Genomic DNA, 14,093 nt, shown 5'->3' with positions numbered 1-14,093 from the left:
CTCACCCCAGCCCACCTGGACTCACCCCAGCCCACCCAGACTCACCCCATCCCACCCGGATTCACCCCATCCCACAGGGGACTCCCTGCTGCGGGAGATGCTCCAGCTTGTGTGGGCACCTCTGGTAAAGGACCAGTTCATTGCACAGCTCTGAGACGGTGCAGGAGATGATTTTATGGATAAATCCCCCATTTTCCCTACCCAAATTGGTCCCTGGTCTGTGAGGGCACAGCATCCCTGTGCTGGGCTTTTCTGTGGAGCTGAGGCTGGAGGAGAAGGGCAGAGACAAAAGAGAGACACCTGAAATAGCAAAGAAGGTTAATGATAACCTGGGGGCAGGTGACTCTGAGAGAGGAGGTGGCTGGGCCTCAGTGGTGGCCCGGGGTGCAGGTGCTGGGCCAGGGGGATGGAGGAAGAGTGGGGGTGGTGGGGGGATCATCAGCAAGGGGAACTCCTCTGCCAGACCCCAAGCAGGTGCCTGTGCCCATCAGGTCCCCCCACCCAGAGCACGGTGCTGTACAGGCAGGTACTGAAAGTTTTTGTCCCTGAGGAGCCATTTGTCACCGGCCTGGGCTGATGGAGGTGAATTTGGGGGCAGCACGTGGGTGCTGGGGCTGCTTCCCCCTTGGTTATTTAGAAATTGAAGTTTGAGAAAACACATCTCAGAGGAGCGGGGAGTTGTGGAAGGAGCAGTTCTGTGGTTCAGTTATTGCCTCGACCAGGGAAGATTTACTTACTTATTGTTTCCTGCTGCACATATTTACCGAGGCACAGCTCGGCTCCCTCCTGCCCAGGGCAGCGAGGAGTGAAGTGGCAGAGGGGACACGTGTTAGTTTAAAATAAAAATAATTAGAATCAGCGAGGTGCAAGCGAGATGGAGCATTTTGAGAGGGTTGAGGAGGAGGAGGAGGAGGAATCGGTTCTCCCAGAGCCCAGGGCCCCCGTGTGTCGCTGTGGCAGATCCGAGCTGGGATCTGCAGAAAACTTTTGGGTGAATAACAGGGGTTTTGGCTCCCCAGCAGTCTGGGTGGGCCCTGCCTTTGGCACAGCCCATCTGGAGCATCTTGGCACTGGGATGGGGCTGGGCAGGAGCAGCCAAGTGCTGGGGCAGTTTTGGGGCTGGCCACGGGCTGTGTCGGTCTTGAGTGCCCCTCGCTGCACACGGGCAGCACTGCAAGTGCACCACGAGTGTTGCTGGCCCCTGCCACTGCTACCACCACTGTCACCACCACCCCACACTGGGGACACCCCACACTGGGCAGCAATGGGGAACACTGGGGCAGAGCCCACTGTGGCCATCACTGCTCCCAGCACTGTCCAGGGCAGCACTTCACCTGCTCCGTGCCTCAGTTTCCCCCTCTTTGGAATGAGATGGTGGCAGGTGAAATGTCTTTTTCCCACCTTTTTATTAGCTGGAAGGAATAAATATTTTGGGAGGTTTTTTGCGGCTTCCCCGCGCCCTGTGTTAGCAAGGGCAGGGTTGGAGAAGGGCATCTCCCAGCCCTTCTGCTTCCCATCGTGTTTTTTCTTCATTTTTTCCTGTTCTATCACCAAAGGGGATGGCAGGAGATTAAAAAGAGCTGGAGGGGGGGATACTTCTCTTCATAACTTCCAGTGTCCAAGGTCAGGCTTCTTCTGAAGGAGTGGGATACACAGGAAAAAATTGTGTATTTCCTCTCTTCGAAAACCACCATTTCTGCTGCTTCTCCCTCATCTCCTGGAGCTCCCCTGGGATGGGACAGGGGTGCTGGGGACCAGGGTGGGTGCCCCATCCCCACAGCAAGGGGGGACCCACGGGGAGCCCCCAGCACAGCCCAGGGAGTGGGTGGAGGGTGTAAAGCAAACATCATTAGAGGAGAGAGATGAGAAGCAAACAGAGCAGCCGGGTCTGGCTCTGAACAAACACTCCCTCGAAACACAAAAGCCACGTTGGGCTGAGGCACCGTGGGGGTGGATCCCATGCCATGGGGGGCTCACCTGGCACCTCCTCCGTGTCCTGGGCACAGCACCCAACACAGGGAGGGGGCATCCCAGGCTCTGGGGGTGCTGAGCTGCATCCTGCCCCCTGCCAGGATTTATTTTACCTCCATTTGAGCCTTTGCAGGCACATCCCCACCCAGGTGCTTTGGAGCAGGGGGTTGTCACCGTGGAGAGGGGGGCACATGGGCACTGCTGGGCCTGTGTCTCTGTGGGCAGGGAAGGTTCTGCTTTGCCACACCCGTGGCTGCAGTCAGGGCATTGCTTGGATGAGGAGCCCCCTGCCCAGGGAGGGAGGAGGAAGGGGAGTGTGGGCAGGATCCAGCCAGGGAGGGACGTCCTGTGTTTGCCCACCAGGGACGGGGGTTCAAGGGCACTGGAAGGCCCCAGCCCTGGCTGGACTTCAGACCCCAGGCAGGGGATGGTGCGAGGACAGAGTGGGGGACAGGGGCTTGTCCTGCTCCCCCATGGATTTCGGGGTCCTCCTTGGAATTCCAGGTCCCTGGGATGTCTGTCTGCACAGACTGTGCAGCCCGACCCTGGGAGATGCCAGCACGGGGTTTGAGGCTGAGGCTGAGTGGTGCCTCCCAGCAGGGCATGGCCCAAATGGAGCGTCTCTTTGGGTGACAGGGACAGTGGCTCTGAGCTGGGACCCCAGGACTTGGCTGCAGCCACGCCCGAGACGCTGGGTCAGCTCCTGATCTGTGGGGTCCTGCGGGGGCTCCCCCAAAAAAAATCACATCAGACAGCACTGGCTGGGCCGGAATCTCCTTCCCCAGGAGCCCTGAGAGCTGCTTACAAAGTTTCCCCTTTGGACTGTGCTCTGCCAAAGGGCCAGAGGAGCCAGAGCCCGGCCCTGCTGCCTGTCACCGTGTCACCCTGTCACCGTGTCACCCTGCCATGGTGTCAGCACCGGGCACTGTGGCACAGCTGGAGGGAGGGGTTGGGGTGGGAAGGGATGGATGGAGGACAAGGGAAGAGCCCAGCTTTGTTTGTTTTTCTCCTTAAATGAGAAGCAAAAGGGGTGATGGTGCCATCTGATGAGGTTCTGGGCGCTCTGGCACTTGCTGGTACAGGGGGGGCTCAGTCCTTGTGTCTCCTCTCGCCTTGTTGTGCTGGGCAGCTCCTTTGTTTATACAGCCCCCGTTCGACCTTTTAAATTGCTGTTAATGTTTTAGCGTAACGAATTAGTCTCTCATCACGAATCAGGACTCGAAATAAAAAAAAAAAAAGGGAGAAAAAAAAAAACCCTCCGAGGCCAACTTCCTGAAATTGGGGTCATTCTCATTTGCAAGGCAGAGAATCTGAGAACCTTAATGCAAGGAAATTTATTCAAAGGCAGAGCCCCGGCGTGATTAGGCCCTTTGTAATTATAGCTCGGAGAGATTCCACTCCAGCCTCCTGCCTCCCTCATGGATTAGCAAGTGAGTCGGAAAAATACACAGGATTTAATTAGAGGCAAATTAAAATTGGTAATGAAATAGGGGCAGTAGCAAATGGCAGGGAGTTGGAAGGGGAAAAGGGAGCTGGTATCTCTCGGGGCTGTGCTGTCTGCCTACGTGTGTGTCTCTTTATTTTACATTTAGAAATGTAAAGATGGTCGATGTAAAGAAGAAAGGGAGGGAAAGGACCAAAAGGGGAGGGTGGGGGAAAGGAAAAGAAAGGGAAAGATTAGCTGGCTTTGCCGAGCAGAGAGGGTGGTTCTGCTCCCAGTCCTTGCCGCTGTCACTTGTCCCATACTGTCCCCTCTTCCTCAGCATCTGGCCAAGGTCCTCAAAACGGGGTCATGTCCCACATGTGGTTTGGGGGCTCGACAGCTCAACCCCCTCAGTGCTGGTGGAGTGGGGGAAGCACTCACAGCAGCCTGGGTGGCTTTGGGGAGCGTTGGGGTGGCCAGGACAGGAGGAGGAGGAGGAGGATGGTGAGGAAGAGGAGGGTCTGGGCAGTGGGATGAGGGTCATGCCACTGATCCCCTGCCCTCTCTGCCCCCAGAACGCCGTCCGCCACAACCTGAGCCTGCACAAGTGCTTCGTGCGCGTGGAGAACGTCAAGGGCGCCGTGTGGACCGTGGACGAGCACGAGTACCAAAAGCGAAGGCCACCAAAGATGACAGGGTGGGTGCTCCTTTGCCACGGGCACAGCCTGGGAGCTGTGCTCACACCTGTCCCCAGGCCAGCAGCGCTCAGCCCCGCGTCCTTCTGCTTTCTGTCTTTCTGCAGGAGTCCGACCTTAGTCAAAAATATGATTTCAGGACTCGGTTACGGAGCACTTAATGCAAGTTACCAGGTAAGGACCCCATCCTGTCCCTGACTGGGACACGGGGGCACTAAACCCCTCCACAGGGGCACTAAACCCCCCCCCTCACCAGGAACTGTAGTGAGGGACAAGGGGAATGGGTTCAAACTGAAACAGGGGAAATTTAGGTTAGAGATACAAAAGAAGTTCTTCCCTGTGAGGGCGGGGAGGCCCTGGCACAGGTTGCCCAGGGAAGCTGTGGCTGCCCCATCCCTGGAAGCATTCAGGGCTGGGTTAGAGGGGCTTGGAGCAGCCTGGTCTGGTGGAAGGTGTCCCTGCCCATGGCAGGGGGTGGAACTGGTGATCTCTGAGGTCCCTCCCAGCCCAAACCGTTCTGATTCTGTGATGCCCCATGCTCTCTGTTGCAGGCTGCGCTGGCAGAGAGCAGCTTCCCACTGCTCAACAGCCCCACCATGATCAACACCAGCTCGGCCAGTGCCATGCTGCACGTGGGCCACGACGACGTCAGCAGCACCGTGGAGCAGGTCAACAGCAACGGCAGCAACAGCCCGCGCCTGTCCCCGCAGCAGTACAGGTCAGCCTGGGGGACAGCAGGGATGCCCGGGGGGCACTGGGGTGCTGGGGGCTTTGGAGCTAAAGGATGGTGACACTTTGGGCACCAGGAGCTGCTCGTTGCTTCCTGTGGCTCCTGTCCCCCGGGTAAGGAGGGTTTGGGACCAAGGGTTGTGGCTGGGGGGGAGCAGCCCCCCGAGGCTGAAGGCTTCCCCCCTCCCACAGCCACCCAGTGCACGTGAAGGAGGAACCAGCCGAGGCGGAGGACGACAGCAGACCCGTGTCGCTGATGGCCACCACCAACCAGAATGTGACGATTCCCGACGACAGGGACCTGGAGGAGGAGCTGCCAGTGGAAGACTTGTCCTAAGGACTCCTTCCTCCTCCCTCACCGAGGGGCAAACCCTTCCCACCCTCCCGGCCGGAGACCAAGCGACGCTCCCGCCTCCCCAAGGTGACCTTCGGCGTTAACCTGTTCTTTAAAGGCACTTCCACAAAGCAGAAGGGTTTCCTCGGGGCAACGACCCGTTGCTGCCGGCGCGTCCCTCGCGCTCCCACTGCCCCGCGCCGCAGCCGGTGACTGACCGACCCCGGCACGAGAAGCAGAAACCCGAGAGCTGGACTTTTTCTCCCCTCCTCCCTTGGTTAGTGACTGGTGAACGAGGATGGTAGGTTGTTTCTGTCCGAAATGGTCCCTTCCTTCCCTCCCCGTGCGCGGCGGGCGCAGGGAAGGTGCCTCTGTCCCCTCCTGCCGCGGCGCTCGGCCGTCCCCGGGCAGCGATGGCAGGAACCCGCTGAAGGCAGGAACCCACTGCCGTCCCTCGGGCCCCCGGTGGGTTTTGCACTAGGAGGGACCGTGGACCCTGCCCACGCGTGCTGCCTCCACCCAGCTTTGGGGGAAGAAACAGCGGAAACGGGGCTGAGCCCTCTGCCGTGCTCTGGATGTCGGGCTCGCACCGTTGTCTCCAAGCTGGGGAAGGATGAGGACCAGCACGTCAGTGGGACGGGGTCCCCTCTGCCTTGTCACCTCCGGCCAGTTGCTAAACTGCCTGGCAAGCAGAGCGGCCTCCCCAGGCTCTGCCCTCCACGAGCTGGTGGGGGGCTCCTGGCACCCAGCAGTGCTGCCCATCCCCAGCCGACTGCCAGCAGCAGCAGTGAGGACACGGCTCTCCCCGTCCTGGGCTCTCCCCGTCCTGGGCTCCCCCCGTCCTGCTCGACGTGGCTGCAGCGGGTGACACCTCCCAGCCCACGGGGGGATGGCCAGTGGCCCGACTTCGACTTCAGGGAAAGGCTCCCAGCCCCCCTGCGTGCCCCGTTCCACCTCCAGAGTCGGGGCAGGGTCTCAGTGGAGCAGGAGGGCAGCATCCCCCCCAACACCGAGCCTCCTCCTGGGGGCACCTGCAGAGGAGCTGGGGGTCATCCCATCCCGCTGGGAGCAAAGCCAAGCCCGCTGGATCCCCGTGGTGGCCAAACCTGGCCATGGCCCCCCAAGCCGAGCCCGTTGCAGGGGGGCTCCCGCTTTCATCTTTTCTTTTCCTTATCCTTTTGTGTGCGTCCAGATGGGAAGATACCAAAAGATTTCTAGAGACAGAAGGTCCGTAGTTCAGGTGAACAGATGGTATTAATGCCAAAAGAAAAAAAATATTAATAATAATGAGAACAACGCAACCAAACACCCCTCTTCTCCCTGCTCTTTCTTTCTGGGGTGGTGATGTGGGTACCCAGTGCCAGCCTCCTCCTGGCGGGCAGCGTGGCATCCCCAGTGCCCTGTGCTGGCTTCAGGGAGCATCACCTTCCTTGGGGAGCATCACCTTCCCTGGGGAGCAGCACTTTCCCTGGCACAGCCGGGCTGGCACTGGCTGTCCTGGCACACAGCGGGGTCTTTAGGGGCTCGCTGTGATGGATGTGGGGCTGCTCACGTTTTTGAGCCCAGCTCCAGGCTCTCCCAGAGCGATCCCGAGGGTTGCTCCATCCCTCCCTGTCCCTGGTACTCCGGGATGAGGCACTGGGGGGCTGTGTCACCCCCAGGGGACATGGGGCTGACATCCTGGGAGCGGTGTTGAAAATGCAACACGCAGCTCTGGGTCACGGGGGGTTGTGTTTGTCTGTCCCCACGTCACCTCTGTGACCTCCCCAAGGGGCTCCTGGTGCTGTGGGGTATCCCCAGGGTGAGCCCCTACTCGACTCATCCTTTTCACTGCCTGAAGCATCCTCGGTGCCCAGGTGGCTGCAGAGAAGGGGGTCCCTGGGTCCCCCCTGCAGCCGGGGTGACATTGAACAGAACCCCCCACCCCAGCCGTGTTCCCCTGTGCCACCCCGTGTGCCACCCCCTCTGTCATCCCCTGTGTCACCATCCGGGGGCTGCCGAGACCCTCGGGGGCTGTTAAGGGGGGTCACCCGCACACCCCCCCCCGGCTGGGGCTGCAGGGGGGCCCTTTCCCTTTCCCAAATCCGGGGTTTTCCCTGCTCCTCCCGCGGGTCCCCAACACCCCTGTAGGTGTCACCCGCGCTTCTCCCGCGCCGCGGCTGCCGAGATCCGGGACAGCCCCTTCCCGGCCCCTTCCCGGCCCCTTTCCCGGCTCCCGGCCCCTTCCCGGCCCCTCCGCCCCCCCCCTCGGGCTCCGCCGGACACCAAAGACCCTGCCCGGGCCGGGGGGCACCACCCGACCCCCCCTTTTTGCTGTCCCCCCATCCTGCCAAAGGAGCTGTGAGGCTGCAGGCACCGGCAATTTTCCCCACCTACTTTATTTTATCCTTCTTTTTACTTTTCCTTTTTTCCCCCTTTTTTCTTTTTCCCTTTTTTTCTTGTTTCTTTATTCCCCCTTTTTTTCTTTTTTTCCCTCTTTCTTTCCCTTTATTCCCCTTCTTCCCCCTTTTTCCTCTTTCCTTTTTTTCATCTTTCCTGTTTTCCTCTTTCCTCTTTCCGTTTTTCCTTTTTTCCCTTTTTCCTCTTTCCTTTTTTCATCTTTCCTTTTTTCCTCTTTCCTTTTTTCCCTTTTCCCTTTTTTCTTTTCCTTTTTACTTTTTTCTCCCCGGTTTTCTCTTTTTCCTTTTTCCCCTTTTTTTTCCCTTTTTTTTTTTCTTTTCCTTTCTCCTTTTTTTTCCTCCCACTTCTTTTCATTTTAAGTTATTGTAGTACCAAGTTTACAGCTGGCACGGGGGGTGTTGCTGGGGGGACCCATTGCTGCTTTCCTCGTACGAAGGGACAGGGAGGGATGGACAGGCTGGACCTTGGGGTGCAGCCCCTGAGCCCTCACTGCTGCTCGGCCACGGTTCACCCTCTGTGGGGAATCACCTGCCTCCATCCAGGTTTTTGGGATTTTGGGTTGGCACCTCCCTGGCAGGGTCATTGTGCCTCTTGGGGCAGTGCCAACACCCCATGTTAGACCCCCTCACTGTTTGGAGGAGGTTTCAGTAGCTGCTCCCCTTTTTTTGCCCTTCCTGGTCCTTTTCCCTCACCTTCCTCCCGCTCTTTGATTTTTTGGCAGCTTTGCACCCTGGATTCTGCACAAATCCAAGGTGGCCCCGGCATTGCCGAGCCCTCCAGGGCTTCTTCCTCGGGGTATGACTATTTTTGTTTTTTTTAAGCTTTTCCAGAGGTACAGACACCCCTGAAATGCCTCCCAGGGCCTCCAGATCCCCGTGGATTCAGCCAAAATCCCTGTGGTGCCATCACCACCCCCAGACCCTGTGAGGAAAACCTGGCACCTTCCCCTCCGTGCTGAGTATTCCCAGAGGTTTTCAGCTGCCATCCCGGCTCCCAAGAGCACTCTCTCTATATATTATATATATATATAAATAAATATATAAATATAAAGGAGTTTTTTTCTTTAAACACATGCACAGGTTTGGAAAGTCCTGTGGCTCCAGGTGATGCCTCTTCCCCGGGAATCCTGGTGGGTGATTTCACAGGAAACGTGCCCGGTTTGATACTCAGGGGTAAATTTAATTCCTTCTCTTACCCCCCTGCCCAGCCCAGCTGCCTCTGCAGGGTCCCACCTGAACCAGGTACTGTGTGTGTCCCCCCACCCTCACTGCCCCCAGCCCTCTCACCCCTCTGGTTAATTTTTTGCTGGTTTGAATTTTACTGAATTCTGCGTGTCTTACCTCAAACACACGCCGGAGGCCGGGGGGGGAGGGAGGATCAAGGACCAAACACAACGTGTGGCAGAATTGTATGTCTGTATATATTGAGATATATATATTCTGGGTTTAAACCTACCAAAACAAATGGTTCTTTTTGGGCTTTTCTGTATTTTTTGTGTTTTATTTCCTGGTTTTGCCCAACCCAGGGCACTTCTACGAGGGGAAGCTGTGGGCACCTCTCTGTACGTAAAGGCATTTTTCTGGTATCTCCCACTGAAGGAATTACTAATTTTTCCATGTGATTTTCTTTTTTTTCCCCCCCTCAATGACGTCTTTCCCCAAATAGCTCGAACAGGTACCCAGGGGAGGGGGTCAGAAACCAGTGCTCCAAGGGAGGGGGTGCTGGCAGCACTGGGGGCTGCTGGGGGGGGGGCCGGTGGAGGGGAAGGGGGAGCAGCAGCCGAACCTGCATCAAACCAAAGGGTTTCTTTGCTTTGTTTACACCCCTGGCCAGCCTCACGCCCCGGAGGTTCTCCCTGGATCTAGGTTTTTGTCCTGGAAGCGTTGGGGAAGGTCGGGACAGGCCAGAGCCAGGGGCTGGGGGGGGCTCTGCACCCCCGGAGGTGCCCACCGTGACCCCGGAGACATCCCACGGCTCGGGCACATCCCACCCCCGGCTGCTCCGGGAAGCGCCAGCCCTGCCACAACCTTTTCCTGTTTTTCCCCGTTTGTTCCCATCCCCTCTGGCGCTGGGTGGGAAGGTGATGCTGGGGAGGTGGGACGAGGTCCGAGGGGGCCGGAGGGTGGAGGGGAGGGCGGATGTGTAAAGAGCGACCCCTCCCCTCCCTGCCGCCGTCCTCGTGCTGTATAAAGGAAATAGCCTCGCTGTGTATTTGTACTCTGAGCTCCGTGTGTCTGCGTTGGCAGACGGTAAACCCTTGTACAGTAGGTCTAGCTGCATGTAATCTGTATGGACAATGGCATTATAAAATGCAATAAAATAAATTACTTATCGTGCCGCTGTGCTGGCTGCCTCCTTAGGGTTGTTGGTTTAAAAAAAATAATGTGAGTTTTTACAGAATCACTGAGGTTGGAAAAGCCCTCCGAGATCATCGAGTCCAACCTGTGACTGATCATCACCTTGTCAACAGACCAGAGTCATTCCTTGAGCATCTCCAGGGATGGGGACTCCACCACCTCCCTGGGCATCCCCTTCCAATGCCTGGCAGCCCTGTCCCTGAAGTTCTCCCTGCAGATCCCTGTAGGCTCTTCAGCAGCGAAGAGGGGATGGGAATGAGGTTCCAGGTTCCAGCCTCCCCACGGCCCCCCGAAATGGCTGCTCCCATCTGTGTGCAGCCCCTGCCAATGTTAACAGACTGTTACATCCCCTTTCCCTCCGCCGCTCCCTCCCGGCCAAACTCACTTAATCTTTTTTCCAGTGGCCCTTTTCCAGGGCTCTGAGCTGTGTCCAGCTCGCCCGTGGCTTCCTGGGGTGTGCTGAACGTGCCTCTGCAGCCCCTCACCACCCACCCGGGGGGCTGAGCCAGCACCCATGGGTGCCCCAGCGTTGGGGGGGCTCTGTCCCTGTCCCCCCCCTGTGTCCCCATCCTCCACTGGCTCCACAGCTCCCTGGGGAGGGCAGGGGAGCATCTCTGGGGGGAGCATCTGGCCCTGATCGATTTAACACTTGGAGCTTTTTGCTTTTAAACTAGAAACTTTTTTCCTTTTTTTTTATTTTTGACATGAAAAGCTTTCCAGGGTTGATTGCTAAACCAGTATGTGGATGGGGGGAGAGACTGGGACCAGTCAGCCCCTCCCCTCAGCTCCTGGTGCAGAGCAACTCCATGCACCCAGAAAACGCTGGCAGGAAGCACTCACCCCTCTCCTCCTCTTCCCTCCTGGTGCTCCAGAGCTGCACCCAGATGGATACCACCCTTCTCTCCAGCTTGCTCGATGCTTTGCTCCAGATCCATGGGATTTTCACACACCCCTCCAGCAGGACTAGAGGGGATGCCTTGAATGCACAGACCCAGCACAGCTTCCAAAAAGCTCCAAAGAGCCAAAAAAAGGAGCGAGAGCTTCGGGTTGCTTGGGGTTTTTTTGTAAATGAGCCTTAAGAAATTGGAATATTGGGGCCAGGAGGGAAGTGGCCAAAGGGTTCTTGCTCTGAGATCTGGCCCTTGCCTGAGTTGATGGTGTCTTGGGGGTTGCTGGTCCATGTGGTTGTATCACCCCAGGATTGGGGCTGAGGAGGGGTCCCCAAACACGATGGCCACCCACCCCTGGGCCACCAGCAGGCTTGCTGTGAATCCCCCCCCTGCACTGGGGGCTCACAAAGTGTTGGGAAGAATAATTGTGGCTTTCATAAGTGGGAAGGAAAAGAGCAGGCATGGGGGGAGCAGGCACTGGATGGGTGTAGCACCCACTTTTGCCATCCCAGCCTCTCCAAAAGCCTCAGCTCCTGCCCGACTGAGCAGAAACCTGGGCCACAGCCCCCAGCCTGCAGGTCCCGGGTGGGAGGGAGGACAAAGGGGACCTTGTTGGTGGGTGTGAGCCCACCACACCCTGCCCGCAGCAGGACCCGCTGCCTGTGGGGCTCTGGGGGTGTTGGGAACCCGGCAGAGGCTCCAAACAGGGGGGGCTTTGCTGACCCTGCCCAGGAACGTGCTCAGTGTGAGCCCCAGGGCACCTGAGGGGCACCTCCCCATCCCTGGGTGCACCGCACCCTCCTCAAAGTGCCTCTTCCCACCTCAGCCCCTCCCTGCAGAGGCCGCAGGGATGCTCAGTCCCTGGCTGGGATGGGGCCCTGTCACCCCACAGCTCTGGAGATCACTGAGACCCCCCAGCTGTGGTCCCCAGTGGTCCCCAGGGCGAGTGGCAGTGGGGGGGCTGCCCCAGCGTGCACACCATGATGCCCCTGTGCCTCTGCCCCCAACACCATCACCTGCCCACAGCCCCCCGGGGCAAAGCTTGGCACAGAGGGGATGGGGGAAGTCTTTAATTTTTCCATCTTCCAAAGATGAACGTTCACGGGGCCCCTTTTTTTTTTTTTTTTTTATTAAATGTCCATTTCCTTCTTTTTCTTTTTTCTTTTTTTTTTTTTTTTAATTATTTACAGAAATAGCTCGTGACTCATCAAAATCTTTCAGCAGCAAATGTAAAACAGTGGGGTCATTCACTGCGAACCCAGCGAGGCAGGCAGAGCCTCCTCCTCCCCCCACCCAAGGGCTTGAGAGGGTTATTTTGTTTAGAGGCTCTGTGTGTGCACAGGGACGGGTAACTCTGCCCCGCAGATCAGGGGGAGATGGCTCAGACCCCAAGCAAACACGGCTGGGGCTGCACAGCCCAGCTCTGTGCCGGGTCCCGGCCCCGGCGGCTCGACCGCACGCTGCGGCTCCAGGGGTGTTTCGTTCCTTGTTTTCGGATCACACGCGTTTTTTCTCTTATTTATTTATTTTATTTTCAAAGGGTTCGCCGAGGGATAGATGCCGGGAATGTTGCAAAACCCTCTTTTGAACTGGAAAGTCGAGGCTTTAGTGCTAAATCCTCGCCGGAGACGGGAAGGTCAAGGAGGTTTTAAAATCTCCGCCGCCCCCAGTCTGGGGGGACGGGGAGCTACGGGGTGCTGGGGGACCCCCAGACCCGGGGTGATGGGGTGCAGAGGCAGGGCAATGGGGTGCAGAGGCAGGGCAAGGGGTGCAGACCCTGCTCCCCCCGAGGCACAGCCGGGAGCTGGGAGGGCTCGGGTGGATTTACTTTGGCGGCGGCGGAGCCGGGAGCGGAGTTGGAAGCCAGAGTTTGTGAATGTGGGTCAGTGCAGTCACACACCTACAGAAATGGCCTTGTTTTCCAAAATCCAGCCAGCTCCCACAGCGTTCCTCCTCGGAGTGCAGCCGTCCTGGGTGTAGCCCAGGATTAGTCTGGGTGTAATCACTGTGGGATTAAGTTGGACACTGCAGGGTGCCCACATCCCCTCTCCCACCCGCCCCCAGCCCCCTGCTCAAGCTGCTCAGGGGGAGTTGTCTTTAGAGGGGACAACACTTTGGGGAAAAAAAATTTTGGTTTTGTGGAAAACACTCCTTAGGATTATGGCAGCAGAAAGCTGTTGGCATCATTAGGCCGTGCCAGGATGGGTGGTGAGTGAAAGGAGGGTGCAGACTAGTTTTGCAAGGTTGGATCCTGCTCTTGGCTTCACTGTGATCCCTCTCACTGGGAGGGGAGTGGTGCTACACCACTGGCACTGGGGTGTCCCCACTTGGGTACAGGAGGCTCAGCAGGATGGCCCATGGGGAAGGCAGCACCATGGCCCCTGTGTTGCTGTGGGTAAAGTCCTGCTGCTCTGTGGCCCCAAAAACCTTGTGAAGAACTTTTTTGGGTCTGCCAGCCTGGGGAGCCCTGTTGCCCCCCAAAGCCAGACCTGCACAGGGGGTTGATCCTGGACCACCAAAGTTGTGACTCAGCTTCCCAGCTACTCCTTAGTTATTTTCTGGGTTATCAGGTGGAGCTGTCAGTGCAGAGGAGGAGGGTTGCTAATCCCCACCCAGCCGTGCATCCTCATGGCCCCAGCTGAGCACGTGGCACCTGCATTCCCAGTCCTGTCCTTCCCCGGGCAGAGCACCCCCTGCCCGGGCAGCCACCCTCCACCTCCCCCCAGCTCCAGGCAGCCCCAGGGCTCCCGGGCCCTTCTCCCATCAGACCCCTCTGTCTGGTGGGGCCCGTCCCTCGGGGCTGCCCCGGGGAGTGAGGGTGGCTCTGCCCCAGCAGGGCCGGGCCCGGGGTGTCTGGGCAGGTAAACAGGGAGGAATGTGCGACGGCAGCACATGGGGCTGGTGTGATCCCGGCGTGATCCCGGCGTGACTCAGCCACTGCCTCAGCAGCCTCTGCCTCAGCAGCCGGCGATGCCGGCACACCCCACGGCCCTGCTTGCCATCCCCAGCACGGCCAGCTCGGCAGTGAATGCCATGGAAAGCTGGCAGGGTCCTGCTGAGAGCGGTGTCAGGTGAGGGGAGTGATCCAGCCCTGGCTCCCTGTGCCGGGTGGTTTTCCCAGGGACTGGGAGTCACAGTGTCACTCGTTGCTTCACCCTCAGTGACAGCCACGCACAGAGAAGGTTCTCTGCCTTCAGGATGGAGCTTTTGGAAAGGTCCTGAGCAGTCAGATCCCTCCAGTCCCGCTTCGTGCCCCAGCTCTGCCTCATTCCCACTTCCCAACCCATTTCCTTT

At 58.3% G+C, this 14,093-nt stretch overlaps 1 protein-coding gene across 1 annotated transcript in view; it reads left to right on the top strand.

The window, feature by feature from the left end:
• Positions 1–5,947, top strand: part of FOXP4 (forkhead box P4) — a 54,720-nt gene extending 48,773 nt beyond the window's left edge. The window contains exons 13-16 of the mRNA XM_027695049.1: positions 3,970–4,091; positions 4,197–4,263; positions 4,641–4,807; positions 5,011–5,947. Of these exons, the coding sequence (XP_027550850.1) occupies positions 3,970–4,091; positions 4,197–4,263; positions 4,641–4,807; positions 5,011–5,155 (501 nt within the window). The 3' untranslated portion in view covers positions 5,156–5,947. The remainder of the gene's footprint in view (positions 1–3,969; positions 4,092–4,196; positions 4,264–4,640; positions 4,808–5,010) is intronic.
• Positions 5,948–14,093: the final 8,146 nt, after the last annotated feature.

The sequence above is a fragment of the Neopelma chrysocephalum genome, unplaced genomic scaffold, assembly GCF_003984885.1.
Source record: "Neopelma chrysocephalum unplaced genomic scaffold, ASM398488v2 Primary Assembly neopelma1_100, whole genome shotgun sequence".
Lineage (NCBI taxonomy): Eukaryota > Metazoa > Chordata > Aves > Passeriformes > Pipridae > Neopelma > Neopelma chrysocephalum.
The sequence above is the reverse complement of the archived record's forward strand: the minus strand, read 5'-3'. Positions and strand labels throughout refer to the sequence as shown.